The sequence below is a fragment of the Stenella coeruleoalba genome (assembly GCF_951394435.1).
Source record: "Stenella coeruleoalba genome assembly, chromosome: 15".
Taxonomy (NCBI): domain Eukaryota; kingdom Metazoa; phylum Chordata; class Mammalia; order Artiodactyla; family Delphinidae; genus Stenella; species Stenella coeruleoalba.
Genome location: NC_137161.1, coordinates 58,077,343 through 58,097,610, shown reverse-complemented (window position 1 = coordinate 58,097,610; position 20,268 = coordinate 58,077,343). Strand labels below are relative to the sequence as shown.

Sequence of the window (20,268 nt, the reverse complement as noted above, 5' to 3'; positions counted from 1 at the left end):
TGGCCTACGAGCCAGCGCTGCCACACACAGGGCTCTGCAGGCAGCGGGGGCGCCTGGGAGCTATAACCCCATTGAGGGATAATGGGCTAGACCACAACGGCCCCGCAAAAAGGGAGAATACACACAAATTCTAGTTCTTTGTGGGAATGCTTGAAATGGTGCCAGCTAAGGCCCTTGATTTATACAAGTCTATTCTTTCCCTTTGGTGTTCCCGACCAACCCCCTCCCAGAAGCTGATTACGACTTTCAGGAAGAAGAACACGTGTGCTCTGGAACCAGCATTGGTTACCCTGGGGGTCGCAGGTAAGGTCAGGGGCACCGAAAGATATGGGGGAACTCTAATCCCAGCCGCAGAGGGCTATTCTGCCCGATGCATTCAATTCTTGGGGGCCTCTGCTGCCGTCTGATTTAAGCCTGGTTTGGAAAGCCTGCCATGCACTGGCAACCCGGGGACCCAAGCCAATGATGAACTCTCTGCTTCTGCAAACACACAAGCCAGAGAAGCCAGGCTGCTACTTCCTTAGCTGCCAGCTCCACACACCACGCCCCAGCAGAATCTTCTGCCAACAGAGGGTCCAGCTCCCAGGAAGGACAGGTGTCACGTAGAGAACCGGTGGCTAACATTTTGAGTGTGCGCTCACCCTTCTGGATCCCCCAAGAATCACCTGGAGACCATCCCAACTGGCTGAACCGGTGCCTATAGAGAGACAGCAGATGTTCTCATTTTGGGACAAACAAGCCTATTCTGCCCCAGAATTCTGTCCCCACTCTGAATTCAGAGCCAGCCAACCACGTAAATGCACGCTGGCTGGCTAAGAATTTGCACTTTCCAGAGTAGAATCTGGGGCCAGCTGAGGTGGAGGCCCAGCTGCACACAGAGGCTCAGCTGCTGGCACTAGACGGCAACGTTCACAACTGGTGCTGTCACCGCTGTCGTCACAGTAGTCGTCATGGCTGCTACACTTGACCCTCTGCGCCCTTGTGTCTGGTCACAGGACACCTCCTTTTGGGGCACACTAAGTGTGCCTCTGTGTTAACCATCCCAAGAAGGGACGTCCCAAGTAGGGGATGCAGGGTTGTTCCAAAGCCTCAGAAACTAAGACCTTTCTTTGCTTTTTCTTTCTTTTTTTATTTTTACATCTTTATTGGAGTATAATTGCTTTACAATGGTGTGTTAGTTTCTGCTTTATAACAAAGTGAATCAGTTATACATATACATATGTTCCCATATCTTTTCCCTCTCGCGTCTCCCTCCCTCCCACCCTCCTGGCACACTGAGCTGATCTCCCTGTGCTATGCGAGCTGATCTCCCTGTGCTATGCGGCTGCTTCCCACTAGCTATCTACCTTACGTTTAGTAGTGTATATATGTCCATGCCTCTCTCTCGCTTTGTCACAGCTCACCCTTCCCCCTCCCCATATCCTCAAGTCCGTTCTCTAGTAGGTCTGTGTCTTTATTCCTGTCTTACCCCTAGGTTCTTCATGACTTTTTTTTTTCTTAAATTCCGTATATATGTGTTAGCATACGGTATTTGTCTTTCTCTTTCTGACTTACTTCACTCTAAGACCTTTCTGAAGCTAACATCTGCTATTTAGGCCGTGATGTCTGCCAGACTTCGGAATAAGCACATTACGCTGCTGCATTTAATCCTCTCCGAAAATCCACTGTTTTTATTCTAATTGGAGAGGTGAGGACGCTGAGGCCCGGAGAGGTGGACTAGCCTGCCCGGGGACACACCTAGTGAGACGAGGAGCCAGGCAGCCTGGCTGCAGAGTCCATTGCACCAGACAGAATGTGAAACAGCACCAAAAGCACCCCTCTGCCACTCCCTCCCCACTGTGCCTCTGAGCAGAGAGAAGGTGGCATGTGAGGGTCAGGTTCTAAGAGTCATGAAGGACATCACAAGAGCCCTTGTGACCCCACCGCCAGTTCACCCACTGAGTCATTCGTGCCTGCTGTGAGCCCTCGAGCATCCCCGGCCAGTCCCGGGACAGCATAGGCGACGCAGACGTCTCTAAGACACCGTCTCCTGTCCTCTAGGGGGGCTGGGAAGCCCAGTGAGGGCAGGGGTCGTGTCTTGCCTGGGCACCAGTGCATCTCCACTCAGGGAATGGATGAATGAATGCAAAAACCAAGGAAGCGATTCCGCAGAAACCCAGGATGAAAAAAGTCCCTTCAAAAACAAAAAAGTACCTACAGGTAATGATGCATATCCCATAATCTAATCTGTATGTTCATTTTGCAAAAATAATGAGATGTTAGCAGTTTCAGAATGAGTGTTCTCTTACTCTGCTTCCCCCGACAAGAAACACTATCTGCTCTGCATTAAAATTATAGCAAGAATTATCCCTTAGCAGGAACCATATGATTTGAATGCACAGATGAATTTCAATTAGACATTTATCTAACCATGCTGATGTGTTTTCAATTTAACCCTAAATTACAGACTTTTCAAATAACTCTACTCTCCCCTCTGCTTCTCTCTCTTCAATTTTGGTTTGGTTTTGTGAAATGTCTGCTGGTAAAATGAAGCAATACCAGTAACTTATCTACAAATTACGGGAAGGAGAAAGTAGGTTAAAAAAGACCAAGAAACTTAAAACAAGCATTATCAAACCACATCCGAGTTAGGCAGGAAACAATAGGAGACAGTTCTTGCTCAGAGGGAAGGAAGGTAAATCTTACCAGGACTATTGTCAAACAAGTCACAGATGAGATAAACTCTTCCCGAATTTCAACTGCAGTCATCAGAATACACAAACTTCGAATTCGCACCCAGGGAAAGGCAATAACCGGAAGTAGAAAGCTGACACTTTCACTTGGGCTGGCAATTCCTTCCACACTCAAAAGAATCTCCTTTTCAGTTCAGGTGTCCACCACACGAGCGCCATGCATCTATCACAGCGGAGGCAGGAATTCATCCCAAGGGGAGGCCATTGGGAAAAAGAACAGATCTCCTAGACAATCCCGCCAATTAGAGGGTTCAACTAAAGTGGGTATCCTAAGCTGAGAGGTCACCAGTAACTTCCTGCAATTTGCTTTTGCTCTAATTGCAAATCCTCCATGTATCAATGTCAATATCCTGCTTGTGACACTGTACTAGTGTTTTGCAAGATGTCACCACTGGGGAACAACTAGGGAAAGGGTAAGGGATCTCTCTGTATTATTTCCTGCAACTGCACGTCAATGAATTGCAATGAAAAAACCCTGCAAACCCAAGCACCCCAACAATCTCTGGGTCCATCTCTTGGAACACCAAGTCTAACTTCGGCAGCGAGGGTCTTATAGGGTCTTATAGACATTCTGCAATGAGCTATTAGCAGCTATCTTGGGCTCTGGAAATCATGTGACAAAACAAAGTCCAAAGGAACCCACTCCATTCCGGTCTGTTATTAACATAAATTTAGTATGAGTTAGCAGCAGGCTGGGTGGGGGCGGACTGGGCAAATCTGACGGCAGACACATGCCTCATCTGATGCGGGCGGCTTCTGAGAAGCTTCCTGCAGGAACATATGCACAACCGGGACCAGATCTTCTGACTGTTCAAGACCATCCTGAAATCTGGACTTTCATGTGAAACTTCCCAAATGTTAAAGTTGGCGATTCATAAAATTTTCTTTCAAACACTGTAAAGACCAAACCAAGCAGCTCTGAGGGCTAGACTGCAGCCTGTCAAGCACTTGATGGGCACTTTAAATCTATATTCTCCCCATCCTCACCACGGCCCTCCCGAGTGGGACCTACACTCGCTGTTTTCTAAATGGAGTAAAACGACTTGCCCAGGGTGACCCACTGGCTGGAGGGGTCCTCAGCAGCCCTGCCTGGGGGCCCTGCTGATTCTTCTGACTCAACGTTCCATTACTTGCATTCATTCAGCAAAAGCGGGTTTAGGAAAGTTGCAAACAAATTATCTCCAGCTGCATCAACACTAAGCCAACTCCACATTCTCTAGCCCATGTGTCGTCACAACATGGACCACTAGGGGAGCCCTATCCTATTCATCACTCGTCACCCCATCACTTCCAGGTTAAATCCTCTCACCAAACACTACTCCTTCCTTTTAGAGCACATATAAGACTTGAGATAGTACACTTGCTTGTAAGCTTAATCAAAATCTGTCTCTCCTGCTGGACTGTAAAGCTCCAGCGTGACAAGGGCTATCTAGGTTTTGTATATCCCCAGAGATAGCATGATGCCTGAGCCAAAGAAGGGGCTTAATAAATACTTCTTGAATGAAGCAAAGAAGGGATAGGCCAGACAAGAACCATGACAAGGCCCTATTCAATTCAGCTGAACTAACGCCACCACCAATGAGGACAGAAGGTTTCTGGAAACCTTTTCAGAGGCTCTAATGAGCCTTAAAAAGCACAGTGGCCCGGCCAAGACACTGTACAGGGGAAAACCCAGAAGGGCAGGGACCTCTTATAATTGTACTCCATGCAGTGCTGGCCCTTCACGCTCCGGGATCACTCTCCAGGATCACTCTCCACCCACTCGCTCAGATATGACCAGAGTCGACTGCCCAAGGGTAAGCCCAGCCCCTTCACCTGCGTGCCGACTGAGAACCGGGCTGCAGAGACAGAGCTCTCATGAAACGGCCTTTGTGTAAACACCTCTCATTTCAGACGTGTATGTGGAGCCTACGCTGCAGCAGATCCAATGACAGACAAGACGCCTGCTCAGAGCAGGTAAGACCTTTAACGAGAAGGAACCAGGAGCAAGGGCCTTCCAGGCAGTGCGTAGGGTTAAGGGCACAGGTGTGGAGGGAAGAAAGCACAGAGCACGCTGGGGAAGAAGCAAGCAGGGCCAGGACTGAGGTAGCCCAGAGCTCAGTGTGTGTGTGAACAGGATGGGAGGAGGGAAGGCAGGCAAGACACAGGGCCAAGCAGGGAAAGCCTTGGGAGAAGTCATCACCCTGGTGATCAGGGTTTCCCTTTAGCAGAGCACAAACATGCACAAACCACAAACATGCTGTTTAGGCCACAGTTGGTGATAATTTAAAACTTGCGAGTATCTGCCTAAAAATGAAGCTTTCCAGTGTCTCCAGAAACATGAGAAAACCTGGCAATACAGCATCCACGTTCCTGCAGAACAACTGGAGGCTGGGGTGAGCAACAGCTGCTCACAAAGGACATATACACCCTCCAATTTGTCACAGTCCCCACTGCTCCCTACTACCCTCTCATGGGGCCCGTGTCATTCACAGATGCTCCCTGCCCATCCTCTGTAGATGCTGGTGCCTCGGACAAAGTATTCTCTCATTCGGACCCAGTAACAGTGTCTCACAGATACACAACCGAGGCCCCAGAACAGGACAATTCCATGTTCAATAACACACGCTCAGTCACATCCACTCTTAGTACCCGACCCCAGATTCCTCTGGGTATGCATGTCAAGACTGATTAGGTTCCCTGAATCCCAGACCAGCTTATGCATCATCAGTGCTGTAATAAGCAGGATGTTGGTTTCTGGTTTTAAAGAAACACACATTAACAAAATGAGCAATGGCTTTTTATCAGGGTCTCAAAACAGTCCCCCACTAATGACTTACACAGCTTCTCTGAACATCCTGTTCGGGCTTAGTGTACGTCTCAGACAGATCGCCGTTCAGAATGACTTCAGCTAATGAGTTCACCAGGGGTGCGTGATGTATAATTAGGAAGACCTGGTGAGGGGGAAAAAAAATGGGATGCACATTAAAGTGTGCAGACTTTCAACCTCTTCCTTCCTTGATCTGAAACAACAAGGCTGGGCTACATGAGTCTCAGCAGCAATCCTGGTGGTGCAAAACCCAAAGAATGGGTCACACTGGGGAGAAACCAGGTATACTCTTCTCCTTCTAGGGTTGGGCCCTCCTTCTTTCAGACTGTTACCTATTTGGCTGGCTGTTCTTCGGCGGAAGGAAGTGCATCAAAGCGAGACTGTCCCTCAGGCCGGCTGCAGCCAAATCTGGCTGAAGTGGAGCAACGTGAGAAGGGAGTGCCAAACCCACACCCTCCTTCCTCTCCACAGGCATTTCAGTGTCAAGTCCAATTAGGATAAGACTAGGAGGCACCGGCCCAGCACTTCGGTTACATGGAAGAAGGGGCTGGCGAGCCCTGCTCCAATCGAGGACTTGGCAGAGGATGTCTATGCGGAGATCCCATCCTGGAATGAGCTCTGACCCTTGCGGTGGGTTTGAGCGCACCAGAATTCCAGGGCAGCACTGGGAGGTGTGGAAGCCATGGGGAGGAAAAGCCGCACAAGCCAGAGACAGACCGAGTTGTGCCAGGAGGCAACATCAGAAGGTGCTGGGCTGTCGGGGATGGCCCGGCCACCCCACCCTGCTGCCCAGCGTTCAGAGGAATGGCTTGAGTAATCAGGGTACCAAAACCGCCTTGCAAAGCTGGCTCAGACACACCTGCTGGTTTCTTTTAAAATGTAAAGGCAACACGGTACCACAGTGCAGTGTGGGATGTACCGACCATCTGTATATCAGAGGGTGTGTGCGCCCATTTGTATTTGCTTATATATACAGGGAACAGGGTCTCGAATCCTCGGCACTACTGTCAGGCGATCCATCTTTGCTGTGGGGGGCTGTCCTGGGCACTGGAGGATATTTGGCAGCATCTCTGGCCTCTACCCACTAGATGCCAGCCGCAGCCCCTCCCCCAGGCGTGACAACCAGAAATATCTTCGGACACTGCCAGACGTCCCCCCGGGTGGGGCGAAATCGCCACCAGTTGAGAATCCCTGGCAGAGTTCTCCCCGTCTCTGGAAGGACCCGGGAAGACCCTGTAACTATAGCTGTCTCTGGGGAGAGAAACCAGGAGACTGAACAAAAGTAGAAAGGCAGCTTGGTTTTCACCTGTTTGAACTTTATAACTTAAAAAAAAAATTATTAAAAAAAATATTGTGAAAAAAAAAAAAGGAAAGGCGTAAACTAAAACACTGGCTGCCTCTGGGGAGCGGGACTGGGTGTGTGGGGGACAGAGGTAAGAGGGAGATTTTTCCCTACATGTTATTTTGTACTGTTTGAGTAGGGTGAATATATTGTTCAAAAAAATAAATACAATTCAGATTAAAGGTACAGGCAGAATAGACAAATGTGATACCTACCTAAAAACAACAAAAAAAGCACACTTGTTTTTAAAACACCAAAGAAACGCTACCATAGACAATATGACCAAATGGGTTAGCCCATGTCCAGGGCTGTGGCAGGCATTCAAGCATGGGTGACTATGATGATGACGAAGGAATTCAGTCCAAAAACATTCAGCGAGCACCTGCTAAGGCCGGTGTGGACACACATGGTGTTCGTTCCCTCCTGGGCTCTGGACGGAGAAAAGCCTGAGGAGGGCCGGTCACTGCAAGGTACGTGGAAGCGTGTGTGGGCCAGACTCGAAAGGCTGGGCCAGCCTGTCCGAGTCACGCTCTTGTCCCCAGTGGTGGTTTAGTTTCGGCTGGACAGCATCCTCGTCACACCAAATTAACATCGTTAATGTGAATTTTCTTGGTTTAGTAGCGATGTTTGTAAAATAATTTGTAAGGATGTTCTGATATAGAGTTTAATTAAGGACCGGGATTTATACCCAATTCGAGGTTTTCACACATTCGGGCAACGTGATGATAAAGCCCCATGGAAATGCAGGGGAGCGAGAGCCGTTTACTCAGGCTGAGGAACGCCAATGACAATGCTTTTTGTGAGAGACTGAAACAAGTAATTAGGTGCCTGAGCTGCTGGTCCTTCACGAGGAAAGCAGGAGAAAACGGGTTCTCGGAGAAAAAGTGTGTCCTGACCCCCGTGCTCCTCGGGGTGCACCAGCAGCTGAAGGGTCCTGGGGGCCTTGCCATGGGATTCCTGTGGCTCAGCATCTGGCCTGCTCGGGTCCTGCCAGACTCCCAGAATCCCAAGCAGGAGAAGCTGGCGGATTTGTAATGAGGCGGCGGAAATTGCTGCCAGGAGGGGCGGGGCTTGCACGGAGCTCCATCGCACAGAGGGGCATTCAGGAGTCGGCGTGCAGCTCTGAGCAAACAGAGCCCCCAGAACAAGACTCCGGGAGCAACGTGAGCTGGCCACATGCGGATCCTGGTTGGCCCGGCCACTGAGAAGAGGCCAACAGGAGACAGACCCGCCTCAAACTCAAAACGGCCCAGGGACCAAGTGAGAAGGACATGCTCTCAGCAAAGCAAATAAATACCTGGGCCACTGCAAAAGTGGGAACAGAGCTCTGGTCAAACGTCTGGCTACTTGACAGTCTAATGAGATGGCCTGAGAGTCTGGACTGCTTGTAATAAAAATATTTTTAAAGTTATGTAACTGGGTCACCATGGAGTTTTTCCCTTCTTGTAAATATTATATAATTACGAGAAGGAAACACACTTGTTTAAGAGGAGGAGGCAGACAAACTGGCTCAAGACACAAATCTGGGTGCTAAGCCTGCTACAAGACACTTTCCATAAGGTAATCTGGGAACTAGAACCATGACAAAAGCCTTTAAAAACAGCCTCATTAGTAGAAGCTTGTTAAGCCCCGGTTGCTGTGTGTGTACACACACTGGGTTCTGCAGTTTGGGGCTTATTTCAACATGGCTGAGAACAGGGGCCACCCAGCCTACATTTCCAGGGTATTTAGAAGACTCCTTGCTTGTTTTGGAAACCTCAGGCCCCACAGTAGAAACCAGCTACATATTTGTCAGGTCTGATTTATTTCTCCTTAAATTTCCAAGTACTACCACGAAAAAGATACATAGCCCCTCTACTCAGTGTCGTTACTTTACTTCAAGATGGGGGACACAGAGAAGGAAGATGGGGCAATGTGGCCTGGGAAATTTCTGAAAGGCAGCAGCACTCCAAGGACCCCCAGTGTGCTGGAGGCACAGGTGAACGATCAGACGTACCTGGGACAGAAGGTAGAGAGAAACCGGCAGGCTGATTTTCGGTCGTTCTCCTCCCTGGTGAAGGTTGGGGGAAAGAGAAAGAGAAACCTGGGTTACACATGTGAGCAGCACAAAATCCATGAAGCCAGAAGCCATCTGTCTGAAGGAGCAGCGCCCAGCACCCCGACTTCCTCCAAGACCCTAAGATTCTTCTTTCCTGGTGGCAAAGTCCACCCTGCAAAATAAGCTCACAACCTAATCCTATCCGATACCATTTGCAAGGCCGCTATTCTTCCACCTGAGAAATCTTTCACCATGAGTCATGGATTAGAGGCTGGACCCGAGAGAAGAACTAGCTCCTTAAATTACCAAGAATGTTAATTTCCCCCAGCTTGGGCACCGAGAGCCGGAAGCCCGGCAGGAGAGGCCCCAGGGGGCCTGTTCTCAGGAGAGGGGCAGGGAGAAGTTGGGGCACTCTGGTCTCCGAGAAGCCCCTCATTTGTACTGGGCTTCAACAAGCTCCATCTCCTACCAACCCGGTGAGGATCTTCAAGACCCCCGTTTTGCTCAGGCAGGTTGACTGCCTCATCCAATGTCGCAGAATGAGGAAAGGGAAGAGGCAGAGTTTAAACCCACGTCTGAAAACTCCAATTCCCATGCTTTCTCTCTGCCTCCCAGAGCTGCAGCTGGCAGATCTCGTTAGGGTTGCAATTTTCTTTTATTCACTTATTTTTAACAAGAAGCACCATGTTCCATCTCCAAAAAGAAAGCTATACCTCCTTGGGACACATCTGCAGAGGCCGAAGCCCCTGCAGAGTAACCAGTTGGCTCTGTCCCGCCTCCTGCCAAGGCCTCTGTCCCTTAACTCTTAGAGGTACTGGCCGAAGGTCTCCCCTCCTTGAAGTGGCATTTCTCACGGGGGCACCGAGAGCCACCAGCTCAGAATCACTTGTGGGGCAGGTTCCCGGTCCACTCCAGACCCACTGAGCCAGCATCCCTGAGAGGAGTGAGAGGGCATCCGAGGATGTGCACTTGAACAGGCTCTATCCCCACAAGGGCTTCGAGCCGTAACTGTGGACAATCACTGCCCCGGAATCTTTTCCTAGGTGCGCTCCATCCCCTCCTGTCCATTCTGTGCAAGTGTTGTGGCTGGCTGGATCTTCTCCAAATCAATTACCTCTGGCAGCTATCCGAAAAAGTTACCAGGGATGAGAACACCTCAAGAGAAGGATGCATAGAAACCAAAAGCCTGAATCTGTAGAGGTTTCCTGTTTCCTTCTGATGTCAGTAATCTTTTCTCATTCATTTACAGTCCACACACACACACGCACACACATATACTCTGTCTCTCTCTCCCTCTCCTTCCACCCCCTCTCAGGAAATAAGAGGAAAGGAAAGGGAAGCCAGCGTGCTTTGAAAAGAATCTCCCTCAGGCTCAAAGGCTTGGTCCCTTGCAAAGCCCCGTCCTGTTGGGGTGACTGCTCTTCCCCTCCTACAGACGACCCTCAGCCCGGCCCACCTTGTCCTGGTTCTCCAGCGAGTACACGTAGAGCGGCAGGAAGAGCCTGTTGAGCAGGTGGTCTGTGAGCACGTCGTTGAGGAACTCGCAGTTAATGATCAGGATGTCATTGAGATAGTGCAGGTGGTCCAGATGCTCAGCCACCAGGTCACTCAGCTTCCCCCGATTCCGATGCCTGCCGGGAGAAATGCCCATCTCAGCCCGGACGCCAAAGCTCAGAGCCTAGAACCAATGGCCTGAGACTGAGGTCGCAGGTGGCACTTCATTCACAAACGAATACCTGAGCCAGTCCCGAGAGACACCCATCCTGGCCCGACCAGTGGATTTCAGAAAGAGAGGATGGACAGGTCTGCTTCATTCGATCTTAGGGGACTCATGGGGTCCCCCCACTTTCCGGGGGCCTCAGTACAACTCACCCCACCATCACCACAACAGCGCAAAACAAAAGGGGTAAACAAAGCAAAACCCAATGAAGCTCTTAGCAAGCCATTTCAAGCAAGAGCAGCCACTGGTCCAAGTGGCAAGATCCCTTGGCTCCCAAGATCAGCAGCATCAATGGAACAACAAATCCGCGATAATTAAAATGCTCCAGGGGAGTTCTGAAGAGAGAAGCAGGCCTCAGCAGCCGCGTCCGACCCACAGGCCCCGTCCGTATGGGGGGCACAGTGCAAGGACGTGACACCCCACCCCAAGCCCAGGAGGCCCTGCCTGCTTCCAGTGAAGAGTGGATCGGTCTCTGCCAAGGACGAAGCCTTGAAACACCGATGGGGCACTTTCACCTCCCCCTAAGTGCTGTCGGTTGCAAAGAGCAATCTAGCTACCATAAGACCTTTTATTTTTATTATGATTATTATTCAAGTAATAGATGGTCATTGTAGAAGACAGACGAAGAAAATAAAAGCAAAAAGAAATCAAAGTCTCCTAGTCCCACCACTAACAGATAATATTACGTTATTTCCACGTCCCTATAGTCACATCTAAAAGGCAGGTGTTACATGTCTATCAATCTAATCACATATGCTTTAAAAAAAAAAAAATTTGCTTCTTTTACATAATTTTGGATAATTATTCCTTATTATGCTTTAATAAGATGTTTAGTAAATATTTATAGCAAATACACATTGTAAAGTCTAATACTATAATGAGCACCCATGAATCTACCTCCCATGAGACCCAGAACATTTATTTATACACAATGTTTTGCAACCCCTCCCCCGCACTTAATAAGATACTGTGTTCATTTTCCTCCAGCAAGATCATTAATGCACTTCACTTTTTAAACCTTTAGTTTAAAAAATATCTAAGTAATACATGCAGATGGATTTAAAAATCAAATAGTACTGATGAGCTGATAATAAAACACAGCTGCTCCTGGCCTCGCCTCCCCAACCCCTGTCCACTCTCCAGAGGAAGCGGTTTTCAACTCTTTTAGGTGTTTCTGTGGATAGTTCCTCCTGTATTTCTATAAAATCGACAAGGACCTCTATTTTGCGACTGAGCCATTTTAGATGTTACATAATGACCTCCTTTCATTGTGTTCCCTCCACCCGTCCCCACCCGGCAGTCATCAGCAACTGGTGTTGACATTATAATCATTCACTGCAGAGCCCCAGGGAGGACCAGGAGTTCACTTCCTTCCTCGTATAACTTTCTGTTCTTTCTGGAGTTGTGTCTCGTTATGCCTCATATCCATGACTATCCATATCTATATGGGTCCTTATCCTCCCAAATGCCCCATCAGATCTGCCATCCACCTCACCTTGCTTCTTTCCCAATATGGAAGCTAATATTTTCTCTCTCTCTAGCCCTCTGCCCCCAGGAGACCTCCTTCCTGAGTCCCTTCATCGTCCTGACCCCATCTAGGTGTGCCTCTTACCAGATCTGTGCGAAGCTGTCACCCTGGGGCAGTGGTTCTCAACTGATACAATTTTTCCTTAAGGGAGACGTCTGGCAGTGTCTGGAAACATTTTTGGTCTTCACAATTGGAAAGGGGGTGCTACTGGCATCTAGTGGGTGGAGGCCAGGGATGCTGCTAAACACCCTACAACGCATAGGACAGCCCCACACAAAGAATTCCCTAGTTCGAAAGATCAATAGTGCAGAGTCTGAGAAATCCTGTTCTGGAACTTATATTCATCACCAACTTAATTTTTTTTAACAGATTTACTGAAATATAATTCACATACCAAAAACGTCACCCAAAGTACACAATTCAATGTGTTTTAGTATATTCATTTCCCCCACACACCCCTCCTCCAGCCCTAGGAAACCACTAATCTACTGTTTCTAGGGATTTGCCTATTCTGGGCATTTCATATAAGTGGAATCATACACTAGGTTGTCCCTTGCATCCTTTCACCGAGCATAATGCTTTCAAGGTTCATCCATGGTATATGTGTCAGTACTTCATTCCTTTTTATCGCCAAATACTATTCCACTGCATGCAAATACCATATTTTGTTCATCCATTTACCAGTGGCAGATCATCTTCATCTTTTTACCAGCTGCCTAGCACCCCATCTATGGATGTACTGGATTCACTTACCCTATTCCCCTCTGGGAGGTATCTGAGTTGTTTCCAACTTCCTACTGTTATGCAAAGTGGAAAGATGGGCAGAACCTTTCAGAGTATGGAAGTCCATATTCCGCGAACACATAGGTGGGTAAATTTTGTTCTAGTGTTTATTTTTTCTCTACAAAAACGGAATTCTCCCCTAAGCACCCTGTCTACCTAACAGGCACCCTGGGGGATCACTTACTCCTCATCCGTCTGCACACAGTTGTCAAGTTCGATCACGTGGCTCCCGATGAACCAGACCAAATTGGAGAAGTAAGGGACAGCAGTTTTATCTCTGATATAGTGCAGCATGGCCTGGTTATCCACTGAGAAAATCCACAAAAGAAGAGGGGAAAAAAAAAAGTCAAGCTACCAAATATAACTTGGGGGATATTAACAACAACAACAAAACCACAATAAAAAGCCCTCTACTATAATCTGAATCTTTTCTGTCTTTCCTGGAAATACTTTAAAATGGTTACCTTATGCAGAAAACTATACTCATCAAGGTAGTTCTTACGTTATTTTTATAATTAATAAAATTAATTAATAAAGGTAGACATTAATAGTGCTTTAGGGGCTTCCCTGGTGGCGCAGTGGTTGAGAGTCCGCCTGCCGATGCAGGGGACACAGGTTTGTGCCCTGGTCCGGGAAGATCCCACATGCCGCAGAGCGGCTGGGCCCATGAGCCATGGCCGCTGAGCCTGCGCGTCCGGAGCCTGTGCTCCGCAGCGGGAGAGGCTACAACAGTGAGAGGCCCGCGTACCACAAAAAAAAAAAGAAAAAAATAGTGCTTTAGGAAGCCTACTTATCAGCAGTGCATTTAGCTAGACTACAATGAAAACTACACCATTCTCAAGCAAGTTTCCTGTATTTGCATGTAAGGATAAGTTAAGAAAGCAGAAAACCAGAAGTTATTAACTTACATGACACTGGAATAAGGAACACGGGAATCGTCATTGAAGGAAAGGCAAAAAACAGACAACAGTTAACAGGGTTAGGAACTGGGAGGGTGAGACAGCTGCTCAGAGGGGCAGAGAGCTAGGGCAGGAGGCGTCTAGACAGAAAGACGCAGGTTAGAAGAGAACAGAGAGAGCAGAGAGCAGGAGGCGGCCAGACTGGGGGTCAGACCAGGTCGCAAACTCAGAAGCCCACAGGCTGGCCAACAATAACTTGGTGAGCGAAGCCAGCCGGCCCAGTGGGTGAATGGGGCAGCACAGGCCTTGACCCCAAAGGGGGAAGCTGCTTCTCCGCGTCAGCTCACCACTGCCCTGCAGGACTGTGGGCCCAAACAGCCACATCTACATTTTCAAGTCAGAAATCCAGACTGTTACCCAACCTCTCCCAAGTTTTAAATACTGACAACTATATTTTTTTTTCAAAAAATATCTAAGCCAATGAAAACCTGTCTGAGAGCTGGATTTGGCCCTCAGGTCCTCAGTTTGCGACCCCCGGATGGGCCCCTCTGGGCTCTTCAAAGGCTCTCCAATTTAAGGCAACCCCAGAACCAGGCTGGAGTGAGTCCCCGAGGAGCTCCCGCCCCCTCCCAATTAGGAGTCATCTCAATTAATAACATCATAACTCATGAAGGTCAAAACATTGGTCCCTGAGAAAATGGGATCCCAGCTCTAGGGTGGTGACTACACGGGAAATAACCCCGGTGTTAGGCAGAGAGGCTGTAGCCTTGGAGGGCAATTCCAGGTCGGGAAACTCGTGTCCAGCCAGCCTTTGTGCTAGTGCAGGCAGGGAGCCACGGAAGGGCTTTCTCCTGGAGGCAATGATTTGGGCATTAAGTACTTCTTGGGAGAAAGGAGGAATTTGTTGTTGGGCTTTGTAGCCGGTTGAGAATGCAATACTGCCCCCTGCTGTTTGCGACAAGAAATGCTCTCATACATTATTTAAAGATAACATACCCCCTGGCTATACTGAAGTATATTTTACAGGCCAAAGGCAAGAATTTAACTCTCACATTTCAAAGACAGCTTTGCCTTACCTAATTATCACATGGCCGATCCGAGTCCCACATGTGCCTCTCTTAGGACATGCATGACTTCTGTGTATCAGTAACAAGTTGGGCTTTAAAATGCAGAAGGTGGTGGCACACAAATTTATGTAAGGGGGCAGCTAAATGTTCAGTGATGACAACCTTTCATGAGACAGGCAGCCCCAGCTACAATAAATGAGCTCTGTTACCACCAGGGAATTGTTTGTATGGACTCAGGAGAGCAAGCACTAGCAGTCAAGTTAGAAACCCGATGAGGCATGAGCTCATAAGGAACCTTACCTTTGTAGACGTTTAAGGTTATGGTTCTTACAGCAATTCTAACCATACTTTCGGGGTGATTGAAAAATTTGATGGCTTCTGTGTACAGGGCGAAGTCATTAGTGTGCTAAAACACAAGAAGTACCGAAAATGAGTTACAGACCCATAAGACAGGCTGGCCCCTATCCCAGCTTTCTGAATCCTATCAGAGACTTCAGTAAAAGACCAAAAAAAAAAAAAAAAGTACCCACGTGACCCTTAAGCCAGTGGTTCATTCCCAATGGGGAATGTGGGGAGGGTTGGGAAGGTGAGACCGTGGAAGAAACAGAAGCGGGTCCAGGAAATGCCAAGCCTGGGTTCATGATCTTTCCTACCACTTCTTAGCTGTGTGATGTAATATTTCTAAGCCTCCGATTCTTCATCTGTAAAATGAGGATAATAATTCCCACTTTATGGTTGCTGGGATTAAATGAAACTATTTCAGGTACAGTGATTACCCTGGCACCTGATACCTAATGAGCACTCGGTAGTAATGCTAGTTGTTATTATTAGATGCCGCTTCTACTAATAAAAGGCAAATGCAAAGTCTGACTACATTCAGAATCTATAATATATATTTCCCTATTTGGAAACACTAAAAGTGTAAACATCATCATGGAAAAGGAGGGTCTCGGGAATCTTCTGCCATTAAAAAGGGGTCAGCAGAACAGATCAAAACAGTTCAGAACCAAAGAACTCTACTGATGGAGCCCCAAGGAAAAGGCACACAGGATCCGGGCTACAGCACGCTGCGGCGCACTCTGCTGCCCTCTTCTGGCCAGTCTTCCACATAGCTCCGGATCAGACTGGAGGGCACCCCCAGGCAGTGAGGGGCGGGGAAGAGGGAACCCATGACCTTCAGCGAGGTGACACCTGTCTAATGAAGGCAACGGCACTTTGAGCACTAGAAGCAGATGTGCACGTAACAGGTGGTAGCTACTGCACTGGTCCACAGAAAAGGAAACTAAGTCCACCTCAAAAATCAGCCTCCTACCACTCCTCTGGTGATCAGCAGGATACTCTTCCAGAAGCATCACTCGGGCCCCAGAATCCCCACATTCTGCCCTCCCCACCAGGTGCACAGAAGCCCAGTTGCACCCGAGTGGGGGAACAATCTGGCTCCCTCTCTGGTCTGAACTTTGCAGGTGGGTTTTCTTCCACCCGGGAGAGCCTCTGGGAGAACGCGAACAGCACACCTCTGGTCTCTGGACACGTTTAGTGAGCACCAACTGTGTGCCAGGCACTGGGCCGCACAATGTCCATCTTCCAAAGTGCCCCACACTTTGTGACTGGCAGCTAGGACTTCTCCCCTCTGAGGCCAGCTCTCGCCACTACAAATCTAGACAAAGAAAGTCAAGGTGCAGGCTGCTGCTGCCACATCCCGTGGAGACAGCTAGATGAATTTTGCCCGAACTCAGAGGAAATGTTTGGGACTATGGTCTGACTTCAAATACAGGCTGTGCAGCATGTGTGACCACCGATCAGAAGACACCTGCCATGCAGACAGCACATGGCCTCCAAGATGGCCCAATGACCCTCTCCTCCTGAAGTCACAACTTGTGCGTCCTCTCACGCTAAGTCAGGGCTGGCCTGTGCGGCCTAAAGATACAATGGAAGTGATGGCATGTGGCTTCCAAGGCCGAGTCCTGAAAGGCATTACAGTTTGCCTTGGTCTCTTAGGATCGTTTGTTCTACGGGAAGCCAGCTGCCGTGCTGTGAGGACACTCAAGCAGACCCTGGAGGAGCCTGTGTAACCAAGGCCTGCCGCCGATGGCCAGCACCAAATGGTCAGCCATGTGAGCAAGCCACCTTGGAAGCAGATCCCCCGACCCTAACCCAGTCTTCAGATGACTGCAGCCTCGGAGAGACTGAGCCAGAACTGCCCTGCCAGCCCACTCCCCAACGTCAGACACACTGTGAGAGAAATGTGACAGAACTCTGACCTGCAAGACAGGAAAGGAAGTCTGCTGGGAGGCTTCTGGGAAAGAAGTTTTTTGGAAAGTTAGAAGGGGGCACAAGAAGGGATGTGATCTCATCAGGCTTTTCGGCAGTGGCATGTAAGTATGTGATGTTTGGAGCTCCTGCAGCCATCCTGAGACCATGAGGGGTTGAGCCTCAAGACAGATGCCAACTGTATGGTCAGCAGAGTAGGAAGATGGAAAAGCTTGGGTCACTGATGAAGTGGTCGAGCCACAGGATGAGCCAGCCCCAAGACAGCCAGCATCTGTACCTTTTGGAATGTGAGATAAATTGACCTGATTGTTCAAGCTCCTCTTCATTGTGAGAACAACAGTTACTTATTTATTTAAATTGTTAGTGATTCTCTCAAGGAATACCAGAGATTTTAGCTTATAAGGAATGGCAATGGGTACAGTTTTAGGGAGCCAGGTATATACTAGTTGCTTTGAAGACATCAGCTTATTTAATTCAACCCCTGGAAAACCCTCCAAGGTAGAAACTAACATCCCCATTTCTCAGATGAGGAAACTGAGGTTCAGAGGACTGGGACTTCTCTAAGGTTACACAGCAGGGAAGTGGCAAAGCTGGGCCTGACTGGAGTTCCTGTTTTGCCAACAGAGGAACACGACCCCAAGTTAATTTCTGGGCACTTCTCCCTACCAAGAGTATCATGCTCTCAGGTAGTGCAAATTGCATTTTACATTAAAAACGGAAAAGGTAGCTTGTTAAATAAAAAAGAAATTTAAAGCATGCCAAGGTCAAACAGTGTTGCTATGAAAATGAGGAAACAGTGAATGCATAAGTGCTTTGTAAACAGAGGCCACCCAGACCAAAGGGGCTGCTCTGATTGGCTAGCTTTCCACCCAAATGTGCCCCTCTGCAATTACTTACCTCATTGTAAAAGAAATGGACCGTGTGGTTGTTGAGTTTTAACGAAAGCGTTTTCAGGAACGATATATAATATGCCATAATCTCCTCATCAGAAAAGTCAAACTTATGGACAATGATAGAATTTACATAGTTATTAGAGAGCAAATAATCTAGAGGGAGAAAAAAAAAACACAAAAGAAAACAGGTTAGTTAATTCATGCTGGAGGAAAGGCAAGCAGAGAAAGTCCAGGAACACGCAGATGACCATGAGAATGTATCAGTACTTGAACCAGTCAAGTTAATAGGGAGCAGCTTAACCTTTAACCAGCAAAGAAATCAGCCACCAGGTGTAGTCACTAGAAAGTTCAAGAGCAATGCCAGAGAAAAGTCGGGTCACCCTGCCTCCCACACCACAGAAAAGAACACTTGAGCATTTTCTTTCGTTGCTGGCAGAGTTCAACAAGAGAGCCAGGGGGTGGGGCAGACGAGCTGGTATTTGGGTATTTTCACAAACCACCCACGGATGAGGGTAAGCTGCACTGTATCTTATAAAAGCTGGCCCCATTTTGCCATCAAAAGTCACACTGTCACCCTCGAATGCCACAAAGGGCTCCGTGTGGTTTTTTCCTTCCCATAAGGCAACATGATTTCATAAAGGCCACTTGAGGCTGAACCTCCACTACCTGCCCAGCACCAGGCTGACTGCTTTACATTATCATTCACTGTCATGATGATGCTGCAGAGTGGGCCTTGTTTTCCTCATTTTGCAGATGAGTAAAAACTAAGGCTAATTACCTGCCCGAGGACACAGAGACAGTAAGTCAGAGATGGAATTCAAACTCAGGTCCGATGTCCTGTGTTAATACCATGCACTAATGGGGGCCAAGGATGAAAACTGGATGACGAGGCCCTGTGGGCACTGGAGCCACAGGAGAGCGGCTACCCCTGCTAAGCTCCCAGGGCCCAGCCCCTGCAGAAGTGCAGGCCCAGCGTGGTGAGAGCTTCCAACTGTGCAAAGGAAGCTGGAAAACACAGATCATAATGCTGTATCTTGGATGTTGAAATGTCAGCCGCTAGATCAACTCATTCTGAAAGCTGTGCTGGCCAGTGAAAATGGGTCTACAGACCCACTGCGACCCATGGGCCCACTGTCTGCAATCTTGGTCTTGGGCCCTGGCCAGACACGTTATCCTCTGAGTCCTTACCAGACACCCCGCGAAGCCAGTGCTGCCATGCCCACTGTCTGCCTTTCGGGCTGCCAGCCTGTGAGCTCTGCACCATCCCAGCTGCCTCCCCACTGACAGGGAAAGGCAGGACGTGACCCACACATGTACCACGGGCAGACGCAGTGAGGCAGGGGAGCAGGATGGGGCACAGCCTTGCTACTCAAAGTCTGGTCGTGGGACCGGCAGCACAGGAGCTTGTCAGACGTGCGGAGGCTTGGGCCTCAGCCCTGGCCTCCCACTCAGATCTCTGGGAGGGCCCAGCACTCCGTGTGTTAAGAAGCCCTGCAGGGCTTCCTGTCATGCTCATATCTCAGAGGCACTGGGTTCAAAGGTAAACTTGGACCCACACTGCCTCTGTCACTTCCTAGCTGGGTGACCTTGGGCAAGACACTTACCTGCCCCAGCTTCCCTGTCTGAAAACAGGAACAAGAGGACCTTCCTCGTGGGGCAGGGCATTGTGAGGATTAAAGGAGATAATGCACAAAAAGCACTGAGGGCCGGAGGAGCACAGAGGCAGCACCCAATCACATGAGCTGCCGCCCCTCATCTTCTCACTAAAGCTTGGAGACTCCTAACCTCCACCACCAGTCCTCCGGTTACCATGACTGTTGTCCTTGGGGGGAACAGAAATAAACCGTTAAGTTTTATTTGGTGCCAAAGAGGTACCTAACTTAGGCCAATCACAGTATACTGAAAAGGCTAGAATCACCAAACACAACACTAAGAGCCATCCAGGAGCACGGGTCATGAGATGGGCCACAGCGTGGGCTGGGTGCTCCTCAGAACACAGTCTCAGAGCAGGCTTTGCAGGTAGGACGTCATGTCTGTAGTTTTCAAAATCTCCTAATTATAACAATTCCTGAGGTCAATCTTGGGGCCCACGTTAAGAGAGGAGGCAGTAGATCTGAAGTGGGGTCCTAAGAATTTTAATATGTTTAAAAATGAGGTTACACACACTATACAAAATCTATGGGATG

The 20,268-nt window shown here is 48.7% G+C and overlaps 1 protein-coding gene across 3 annotated transcripts in view; it reads right to left on the bottom strand.

The window, feature by feature from the left end:
• CLEC16A (C-type lectin domain containing 16A) overlaps positions 1-20,268 on the bottom strand; it is a 210,078-nt gene that overhangs the window by 166,418 nt on the left and 23,392 nt on the right. For all 3 annotated transcript variants that reach the window (XM_079943839.1, XM_079943840.1, XM_079943841.1), the window contains exons 4-9: positions 18,087-18,235; positions 15,219-15,324; positions 13,137-13,260; positions 10,378-10,552; positions 8,880-8,933; positions 5,552-5,665 (exon numbers count right to left, since the gene is read on the bottom strand). In XM_079943839.1, the coding sequence (XP_079799965.1) occupies positions 5,552-5,665; positions 8,880-8,933; positions 10,378-10,552; positions 13,137-13,260; positions 15,219-15,324; positions 18,087-18,235 (722 nt within the window). The remainder of the gene's footprint in view (positions 1-5,551; positions 5,666-8,879; positions 8,934-10,377; positions 10,553-13,136; positions 13,261-15,218; positions 15,325-18,086; positions 18,236-20,268) is intronic.